The sequence below is a fragment of the Vigna unguiculata genome, chromosome 11 (assembly GCF_037176805.1).
Source record: "Vigna unguiculata cultivar grain cowpea cultivar isolate G323 ecotype 2 chromosome 11, ASM3717680v1, whole genome shotgun sequence".
Taxonomy (NCBI): domain Eukaryota; kingdom Viridiplantae; phylum Streptophyta; class Magnoliopsida; order Fabales; family Fabaceae; genus Vigna; species Vigna unguiculata.
The window spans coordinates 30,903,050-30,914,066 of record NC_140802.1 but is presented as its reverse complement, the minus strand read 5'-3'; the positions used below and the strand labels follow the sequence as shown (position 1 = coordinate 30,914,066).

The following is an 11,017-nucleotide window of genomic DNA, read 5'->3' as shown; positions in this document are numbered from 1 at the left end:
TAAAATTATTTTCAGTCGCTAATTCGATCACAAATATATACATTTTTTGATTTAAATAAAATAATATCGGTGGCTAAATCAGTAAATTAGTGACCGATCTATTAACCAATTTTAAAATCTTGATTCCGTACCTAAATTAGTCAATGATGTTTTCCTTTTTTCCAATTTTTAATTTTTTTTTAAATAATATTAACCTTATGATATATATATATATATATATATATATATATATATATATATATATATATTATGATATGATATATTGCCCAATTTAATCAAAATTCTAATTTTAGATAAATATTTTTCAAAATAATATAATAATCTAAAAAATGTTGATAATATTGTTACGTTGCTAAGATTTAATGCAAACAATACAATATTGATTAAAAGATAATTGGTCATCATAATATTTATTTCCCTTTCACTTTCTGCTACCACTAATCTAACTAGCAGGACATCTCGAAAACTATAAATCCTAGATACTGACAACCATAACACACTTGTGCCTTTTGAAAATGTGTGGCCTTGCCAAAGTCAACCTTCTCCACAAGTAGTGTCTACAATAATGGATAGCCTTCAAATATAATTGTGATCGGTGTTATTATAGTTCAAATCATACCTTTCTTCTGAGGTTGTAACTCTTCTCTTCTTTCCCTTCATAAGCCTAGATATATGTAATATAAGAGTTATTGGTAAGGAAACAAGCATATTCTCTTCTATCACTTTAATATTGTATCATTAAACTATTCTGGTCCTGACTTTTAATTAAGAAGGTGAAGAGCATATTCTTATAAAATCTAATTTAGCCAATAACGATTTGTCATGTAGCTTTGAAATTTTATATATCTTTAACATTAGCTTCTCATTTGAGTTTGAAACTTTTCACTTTATTAAGATGCTATATGCATTGAATCAAGTCTAAATAATTGCATCTCATAAGAAAAAATTCATTACTTACCCTAGGCTCCAAAAACAGGATGCAATTCATATTATCACATGTCTCAATCCAACGGCAATGGAAGATGCAGAGAACAAGATGTACTAGAAACCATAACATTTATTGCACCCTACCCTCTTAACATGAACCAATGCCTATAAGCAATTAACAGTTCCTTATACTTTCTCCATCTATCTCTCTCTCTCTCTCTCACTCCACACCAAAATGTACTAGTTGATCTTCCTAATTTCCAAGTTTTAATAACGCACCTCTGTTTCTATCCTAATATTAGTCAAAATTTTAATTTACAGAAAATATCCACTCCACCTACATGGTCCTTGCAAAAGTCAATGCATTAATTAGGTACTATGATAACAAGCAAACTAATCATTAAATATATTTTGATCTATTAACAAGCAAACTAATCATTAAATAATAAATTATGCATGTATTCATTAAGAAACATAAATAAATAACTAACTCTCTAAAATATATCATAACAAAATTTACTTTATACTAGTTTTATTATATTAAATTCTTGAAGAAATATTTTTTATCATAACTACTTAATTTATAAAAAATTTTATTCGGTGGTTAAATTACATTTTTCTAGTAGTATACCTACATCAAGTTAGTTCACCAGCAGTTGTTCATAAGAATATTAAATCAACCAGCATATTACTTTATGCAGAGCTTAATCGTTTTCTTTTAGATGAGTACAATGCAGTGCGGTGATAGTGAATGTACAAATGTGAACAAAATATAAAATGAATATTAAATCTTCTTTAAAACAATGTAAATGTAATGATCAATAAAAATGGCTAAAAACACCAAAACATAAATGCATTACTGCAGATGAATATTTGGCAGGTTTTAAAGGGTGAAAATTATGACATCTGTTTTAAATAGAGTAATCTACTAAAATTAAACATCACATGACTATAATATGAAAGAGCACATGACATGAAGCATACATGTACTGACTATTACAGTTATCCAAAATATACTTGGAATGAAAGTTAAGGCACAAAACAATGGCCACTAACAGAATATAGAAGCTAACAGTACGCAAAAGAACTGCCCATAGAGCAGAGAATTACAACACAGTAACTGTTCTTCCAAAAAGGATTCACTAATGAGCCAACACGAAAACATGGTTCATCTAAACCGCAGCGCTCCCATCATCCTGATGGCCACCAGGGGTTTCCGTATCTGCTCACACCAATTAATTGATGATCATCGCAAAAGGAAAAACCAAACAAAAGACATACACCAAACAAACAGGGTAAGCTAGAGTAGAAATGTTTTAATCATGTTACAGGGGAAATAAAAGCTAAATAAGATTAAAATCATTTAAAGCAGTAAGCACCCAAATCATGTGAAAGCAAACAAATACAGGACTCTTTGACTCAATTATCCGGACCATACCCTTGATATAGAATTCTAAAGAAAGTATGCGCCTGTGCTGGTTTCTAAACTCTATAGAATCTAGACGCAAGGGGTTATCACCCAACCACACATAGGATTAATCCTCTAATGTTTTGGGCCCAATATGTTCCAAGACTAGGACCTCCTACCACTCTCACCACATAAATCATTCTGCTCTATGTGAGCCTGAACGATTATTAGAGTTCAGGATACCTTCCTTTATCTAGACATCTCATATATCAAGTACCATCAATTCCATACAATCAACCATAACACACAACCATAATTCTTACACCAAAATTCCTAAGAAAATTTATTATCACAATACCAAAATCACTGTGGTAATGCGTGACACATTTCTCAAGCTACAGACATCTAATCGACCATCCAACCAATCAAACCACAAAATAGCATGTTATGAACCAAATGTCCAAATTTGAACTCAATCCAACGATTAATGAGTTGAGAAAGTCAATTTTACTAAAACTGCGCATATCATAAAAAGATGGTGGAGATCTACTTACATGGAAATGTGAGCTCAAGCAGCTCCAAACAAGGAAGATTCACTAACTCAAGAAGACGAAAATTGGTGTCCTAGCAGAGCTGCGATTCAAGAGTTGGAGGAAGGAGAGGGAACTATTTTTAGAAAATGAGACAAATGAGAACTATTAGGACTGGAAAGGGGTCGTGGAGTCCCCAAAATGGGTGACTTTTGGGCCTTGAAAAGGTCAGGTCCCTTCTCATAACAATATTTTAATAAAAAGGGTGTCACAAAAATCTCAATTCAATATACAAATGAAGATGGAATGCTATATTATGAAATCTTCAAATTGCACATGGAGGTAGTATAGTGAGTTCCATCACCGAAATCATGGATTTGGTTACTTACCTTCAAGGCATTAGCCATATTCCCGTAACACTCAGTGCGTCTCAATCATCACTGTTCATCTAAATATAGATGTAAGAATAATAATAACCCACCACTGGTTCCACTTAAGTCCATGCTATCATAGATGTGTGTCTGTCACCATCATAAAACTATCATTCACTTTTATCATTATAATTATTATTATTAGCCCATTTCTTTATTTCCTTCTATTTCTTTAGTCCAGGATCCACCACGTCCCATCAAACACAAGGGTTACTATTTTTTATCTATAAATTAACCTTACTACTTCATGGAATACACATACCTCCTTCAACTTTTATTTTAAAAGCTTAATATATGTGGCAATAGTTACCCTTGTAGAAACATGACTCTTGTCACCTACTAGTCCATTTTTTGACAACCCAAAATCAGAGGTTTGCATAATAATTTTGTCATTGACAAAAACGAATGTTAGAAAGCCAGGGCTAACTAATAATACCTATCTCCTTGTATGACCAATGTTTCACTTATTGAATAAAGTAAGATATTGTAAGCTTTGAAGTTCCTGAATATTACACTTACTTCATCAGTGTGAAGAAATGCCTAAGTGAAAGAGACTGGATTAGCGGCAAAAGTCCTGAAATCTCGATATTGTCACCTATTTTATGCGATATTATGCTTTAGAAAAATAAAATATTTGGGCGTCAAGAAGTGTTTTTCCGAGACTCCACGGTGGACACTAAAATGTTCTGGCCAAGGAGGTGTGGAGACCCCTTAGCCACAGCATTCAAAGTCATCTTCGTTTTTCTCATTTTAAAGAGCCCCTTTTGTCTTCTGCTTTTAGTCTCAACATACTTCTGTCTCAATTGTCTTTAAAAATCTGCTATGTTTTTGCTTGTAGAATATTGTTATGTCCTCTTTATGGTAGGCTATATATGTTACCTTCTCTTTTAGTTTTTTTGGGATTTTGACCTTTGCGTTTTCGTATGTAAAAAGATTGGAGCACTCCAAATATTTTTTTTATTTTAATATCTTTTTATTGTTAATAAAAAATTAAATTGGTTTTAAAACATTCCAAATTTCGATAAAAATGAATTATCTGAAAATAAAAACCCATGTAAAGATAGTAGGATTTCATTTTCGCAAGTATGCAAAAACACTTGGATGTTTAGGTGGAATTAATGGTGAAACAATTATCAACAATGTTAGGGATGTCACCGATTAAATTTTCCTTTGGAACAAGCCATCCCTATTGTATGACAAGGTAGATAGAAAGCAAGGACAAGGAGTACCAGAGATCAGTCCTTGGGAAAGAAAATTATAGCAGACACGAGTAACTAAAACGACTAGGTGAGTGCATGAAGAACTTTAAGATCATGAAATGGCAGCAATTTTTAATCATTAATAAGTAAAACTAAAAGATTCAAAAAATCATATTTCTAATGTAGGTAATCATAAATGTAATAATTTAATTAATGTGGAACATTAGTATTTATATTTAACCAACTATGTGAACAAATTCCTCTAGCTAAGGATCCGTATCCAAAGTGGCCAATGAAACAGATCATAGATGGGGGACTTTCAGAGTTAATGTTATTGTACTCTGCCATACTTCTTGGAGACTGAGAATTGAATACATGAGTTATTAATTTCCCTACAACCTCGAGTCTTTCATTCTCATTGGAAAATAACTTCAAAGAAGATATTTAGCAATTATATTCAGTCTTTTTTTCATGTTCTTTATCATAAAACTCTTAGTGGTCAGTTTACTTTCTCTTAAATTATTGAATTTTTAAAAGTGTATGTACATGTCAAAATTCGTAGATGAAAATTGGGGTTGTCTATGAATGTGTTTTGGTTGGATATAGGTATGATGGCCATTCAAATCATTTGTATGTCTTTCTAACATTTTCTTGAAGAAGGTTATTGTGCCTTAGCAATATATCCTGTCAAGGTTATGAAGGTAAATTTGTAATATATTAATACACATATAATTCTTGTAAATTTTTAAATACCTATTATATCTCGAAAAGGAAATTATCAATTTAATATACATAATTTCTGATATTTACTTTTTCCGTTTTAACTTTTGATAACATTTCTATTTTCACACCGTTGAAAATTGTAAAAGAAATACCAACTAGTCACCTGTTAAACCGATTTGAGTTAGATTACCTCGGATATTTTATGCAAAAAAATGGCTATTAGATACTTGAATTTTAATATATCAGATAGAAACCTTCACTTTGTAATTAAAAAAAATCCAAAGGAAAAAACAAAGCAGAGTTGAATGAATAACAATTATGACCTTCATAATACGTGTATTAAATTTTACCTGAAAAGGGTTAAAACTTATTTGATGGAATGGTGGTTTAGAAGAAATTTCTAGGCTGAAGGCTTTCGAAGGCTCTCCATGGTTAATCGCGTGTTAGAAGTTTCCTCTTTCGAGATGAGGAATTTGTGCTGAAAAACATGTTTGAGTTGAATTGTTGAAGATCCTCCTTAAATACCCAACGATACCCGCACTTCTTCACCACAACACGTAAACCTCTAGGATTACTAACCCAAGTTCCAAATTCAGTTTGATGAATATCATGCATGGTATTTGGAAGTCTGCTTAGAAGATGAATGAATTGTTGTCGAGAGTAAAACACCGTAACCAAGTGATCTAATCCAACTGTCACCAGATCTTTCTTAAAATATATTGGAACTCCTATATACCCTCTTCGCTTGGGATTATTGACACCCAACCAAAGAGTATAGAAATGATCATCCTCTCTGTTACCCAGATTCATAGGATCTTGGAGTGTGACAAATAGAACACAAATGGCAACACCTATCCAATTTGGGTCATCTATAACATCAGATGGGTCCATACTTATTGATGTACTTGCACTTTGTTTATTGAACCACTTTGGAATTTCACTTCCAGGAATAACAATTTCCATTTCAATCCGAGCAGAGGAAATAGTAGGTTGGAAGAAAACCTGTTTAAATCAAATTCAGTATACATAAGCAGTGTAAACAGAAAAAGTGAGAATCAAATGAAAGAATGGAGTTGTCACCTGAAGATTTTGCGTCATCCAAGAAAAAACCATGTTATAACAGTGTTCCATATCACTTAACTTGGTGCAATCAAAAATGTATAATCCCAATAACCCATAGTATCCGCCAATATTTTTTTGTTTTATTGTTGGAAGCTCGGGCAAATATTTCAGCTGCTTGCAGTGTTCCAAGTTCAAATGTTCAAGATTAGAAAGTTGCTTGATGGTGCTTGGTAGTGTCACAAATTTGTTTCCCCCCAGATTTAGTCTTACTAAAGAATGTAAGTTCCCAATTTCATCTGGGATTCGAAGTAGATTGCAGAAGCTTATATCAAGATAAACCAAACATGGGACAGAAGACAAAGACAATACCAAACCAAGTGAATCTTCAGGTTTTGGAGGGTAGAGAAAATTGAAAGGCACCATTAGAAGTTTGTATACAGAGGATGTTGGGAATTGAATGACATTTGTAATCTTAACAACTTCCTCCAAATGTTTTGTGTCCCTTGGCTCCATTAACATCTTACTATTAAGTAATTTTGAACAACCAGAGAGATTTAAGATCTCAAGAGAACTGATCCCAAAGAGCATATTCAGGTTAAGGACAACATTTTTACAATTTTTCAAATTCAAATATTGAAGTTCTCTTAAAATACCAATGGATGGATGGAGCTGGACTAGTTGTATACATCCTTGAAGATCAAGATCCCTAAGACGTGGAACCTCACCTAAGTCTGGCACCTCAACAAGATTTTTTGAGTGACTCATATCCAATATTGTCAGATTAGGCAGACACTGAAAGAGAAATACAAGTAGGTAAAATTTTAGTTTTCCATTAAAAAGCTAAAAAAGACAACCTTAATTTATTTTATTTTATTTGTGCAACTAGGATACTAAATGAAAAATAAAAAAGTTAAGCTCTCCCGCTTTTTGTACAGATCGTTTAAATTAAAACAAAATTTGATCGTCTAAAAGAAAGTTAAGAAAATATGATATAGAGCATTTTTCGGTTTATTGGAGACAAAGAATTCCAAGAACCAACAATATATAGTACCTTTTTGCCTTCCCATAATTTCTTGATATTGCTATGTGGCAGGATCAGTTCTACAAGTTGATCTGGATGAAAAGTTGATGGCAAAGACATCCAAGGAAAGTGATTCCAATGTAGATATCTCAATTCATTAGAAATGCAATCCAGAGTTCCAGAACAGTTCACATTCTTTAGAATGAGCAACTCCAGGTGATTCATTTTTGAGAGTGCATCCACTCTTATCGTTTCTTCTAGAAACTCTTCCTCTCTCTGATCAATAACTATAGCTTCAACATTTTCGGTTTCCTAAAGCATTTTATGAAGGAAAAATTCATTATATTTTTATGATAATTCATAAATTACTAAAGAACGACAAGCTTAAAATCTATATTAGAAAATTTTGCTTACCTTATTTATTTTCATGACTCTTTGGAGATCCTTGTAGTTCCATAACCTGCTCCACTTTCTTGGTTCTTTTGGTGCTTTTTCTCGGACAATACTCTTACCCAACTCTTTCAACAAGTCATGCATTTCAATCTCCTCATCTTGACAACTTATTAGTGATTTCTCGATCAAAACTTTCATACCAATGTCTGGATAAAAGTGTCGATACTCTAGAAGTCTCTTCAGTGTTGGCTCCAAGCAGTAGTCATTCCTATTGGAGAAGAAACAAGCAATATCTAGAAATATTTCTTTCTCTAGATTCTCCAATCCGTCAAAACTTATTCGCAACACATCCATGATATCTTTGCTTGGATTTTCTTTCATTCTTGCTATTGCACTTCTCCATTCGCAAACATCTCGATCAAGTAAAAAAGACCCCATTACTTTAATTGCCAATGGAAGACCTTTCACATACCGCAGAACATCCAATGTCAACTTTTTATATTCTTTCCCAATATCGTTTGATTTGAAAGCTTTTTTCGAAAGTAATTGAAGAGCGGGACTTTCATCCAACAGTTGAACGTCGTAAACTTCCTTTACTCCGTAACTTTGTAAGATGCGACGATCTCTAGAAATTATGATGAGTCTACTCCCTGCACCTAGATATTCAGGACGCAAACCCAATTTCTCTAATTGTTCAACTTCGTCAACGTTATCGAGAACAAGAAGCGTCTTTAAGTGACATAGCCTACTTTTCATCAACATTGTTCCATCGGAAACATTATGTATCTCCATATTTCCTTGATTTAGAGCTTGACAAAGAAGTTGCTTTTGAGCACTTGTTGCTCCAAAATTAAAATAAATTTTGCTTAAATCATCAATGTAACAACAAGCATTGTATTTTGGAGAGATTTTATTAAACAATGCAGTTGCAAGTGTCGTTTTCCCTATTCCACCCATCCCACAAATTCCCACAAGCCGAACAATATCATTAGCACTCAGATCTAAAACGTCTTCCAATTGCTTAACACGAGAATGCATATCAACTAAATCATCTCCAAAACTCCAAATTTGATTACGACCCAATATGTCGATTACCTTTTCAACAACGTTTTCAATTTCTTCATATTGTTGCCTATTTGGCCAATGTTCAACCGTCACTTATAGTTTAGTTAATAGTTTGAAAAACAAAATAGAATATATAACATATAAAATATGGTTATGTGTATACTTACTTGTTTTGCATATCCCACCCAGAACGATCGCAACTTGCTTTGAGAGCTTCCCTCCATTTTTCTACCATTTCCAAGTCATCTTTGAACCTTTCTTCGTGTTCTGCAAAAGCTTTTGCAAACTCGCCACTCTGTTTTCGGACCTCAGAAGGATAGACATCATAGAAAATAGGGAGCATACTTCGACCTGTTTCTTCAACCAAATCGACGATCTTTGTAAGCTCTTTCATGCACCATGTGGATGATGCATAGTCCTTTGAGAAAACAACAATGAAAACGCGTGATCCTTCGATTGCTTGCAAGAGCTCAGACTCCAAAAAGCCCCCTTTCTCGATGGTTTGGTCATCTCTGAAGGCAACAACTCCTTTTCTTCGAAGAGCGCCAAAAAGATGACTTGTGAAACCGTTACGAGTATCTCCTCTAAAGCTAACAAACACATCAAAATTCTTAGTCTGTGAGGAAGAGCAGCGTTGAATTTTGTTGGAAGCCATTGCAGAAGGTGAAAACTCGCCTGCGAAAGAAGATTAATGCGCATATAGGATAGTGCTCTCGAGGTATCGGTCAAAGTCAAGTCTTTATAAAACAAATGATAAAACGCGTGGAAATAAAAATCAATGGAAAAAAGTATATTAAGGTGGAGGAGTGGTAAAGAAAACGTGTTTGTTTTTTCTTTATTGTGGTTACATAAAGAAAAAAATAATATGTATTATTTTGTAATGATTTAAAAGATTTCAATTAGATGGTGGTGTTGAAGTGGACATTTATCTATTAATAATATTGAAACATATTTTCAAGGAGGCTGAAAGACATATAAATTATTGCAATTATCAGAGAAAAATGTTGTTTTGTTTCTTGTTACTCTATATTGTTGCCCATTTGTTCCATGAACAATTAATTTGCCTTTGTTCAATGCATATCACTGCCACAAAAAATCCATAGATGAAAAAAATATGTCTTTTTTTTCAGAGCTTGTTTTACTATCAAGCTAAGAAAATATGCAATTATAAAAATATTAAAAGACCTTAATGAATCACTCGTCAACTGCAATAATAAATCACTTGTCAGCTGCAATAATTTCCTAACAACCAATTCGAAGAACTCCACCCGCCCTCTTATTCTCGTTATCACTATGGTGCTAACCAAGCTTGTTCCAACATCTATACTTTTATCTTTAATTTTTTTTTTTTTATCAAAGTGCAACTTAATTTTAAAATTTACAAAATAAATAAAATTAGATTTTATGTCATGATGTCTATCTTTTATTATGATAATAACTATATCAGTATTTAATGTATTAGGTTATCATAAAAATTGACGCGTATTTAAAGTAATAATAATGTTAAATATTATTATTATTATTATTATTATTATTATTATTAATATTGTAATATTGTTTTACAATAACAATCGTCAATGATGTTATTATAATAATTTTGAATATTAGTACTATTATAATTTATATTGTTAATAAAAATATTAGTGCACCTAGTACGGCTGTTAAACTCAATTATACGTTCCAAGATACTCTTAGATTTAGTATTCTCGTATTAACGATAATTATGACAAATTTCAGTAGTTGAATTACATTATAATATTCTTTAATGTCACATATTTAGAGAATACTTGATATAAGAGGTATGTTGGCTAAATAGGGGTGTGAAATGGGTCTGGCCCACAGGCTGGCACACCAACTCGCAACAAAAAAGGTGGGTCGGGTAATGTTTTCTAGCCCACCAACCTAGTTGAACTCGGACCACTAATATGCCGGGCTTAAACATGGATCAATCTATCCCCAATCGATCAACCCGATTCATGTTACTTTTCTTATTCCTGCATTCACCCTCTGCCACAACAAAACACAGATAGCACAAGGTGAAACCCTTCTCCCCTCTCACTTTGAAACCCTTATTCTCTTTAACTTTGTCGTTCTCCAAAATAATTCCCCAAACTAACCCCTATAACTATCAGATTTTAGCAACCTCGCAAAAGCCTTAGCTCCAAAACCCTAGTCATAACCCCTCCGCCACCCTCATTTCCCTTTGAAGTTCAAACATCCCTTTTGCACTACCCTCACCACAAACGCTTTTCCTTTGA

General features: G+C 32.9%; 1 protein-coding gene across 5 annotated transcripts; it reads right to left on the bottom strand.

Annotated features, from left to right (window-relative positions):
* Positions 1 to 597: 597 nt before the first annotated feature.
* LOC114169377 (TMV resistance protein N-like) lies at positions 598 to 9,531 on the bottom strand. 5 transcript variants are annotated; one of them, XR_014986675.1, is made up of 7 exons: positions 8,927 to 9,531; positions 7,716 to 8,826; positions 7,332 to 7,613; positions 6,299 to 7,072; positions 5,569 to 6,220; positions 2,890 to 3,001; positions 598 to 664 (listed from the first exon to the last, which is right to left on the bottom strand). XR_014986675.1 is itself a non-coding variant. In XM_028054516.2 (5 exons), the coding sequence occupies exons 1-5, from the start codon at positions 9,412 to 9,414 to the stop codon at positions 5,651 to 5,653; spliced, it is 3,225 nt and encodes a 1,074-aa protein (XP_027910317.2). In that variant the 5' UTR covers positions 9,415 to 9,531; the 3' UTR covers positions 5,459 to 5,650. The 5 variants fall into 5 exon arrangements, 1 of the variants encoding a protein (XP_027910317.2); XR_014986673.1 differs by lacking the exon at positions 598 to 664 and adding an exon at positions 1,854 to 2,149; XR_014986674.1 differs by lacking the exon at positions 598 to 664 and adding an exon at positions 1,854 to 2,149 and having other exon boundaries at positions 2,890 to 2,968.
* Between the last annotated feature and the right edge of the window lie 1,486 nt (positions 9,532 to 11,017).

Coding starts and splice junctions, on each gene's coding strand:
- LOC114169377 (XM_028054516.2), bottom strand. CDS start 9,414: ATGGCTTCCAACAAAATTCAACGCTGCTCTTCCTCACAGACTAAGAAT. Junction 7,614..7,715: donor GAGTCATGAAAATAAATAAG/GTAAGCAAAATT, acceptor AAAATGCTTTAG/GAAACCGAAAATGTTGAAGC. Junction 6,221..6,298: donor GGATGACGCAAAATCTTCAG/GTGACAACTCCA, acceptor TGATTTAAACAG/GTTTTCTTCCAACCTACTAT.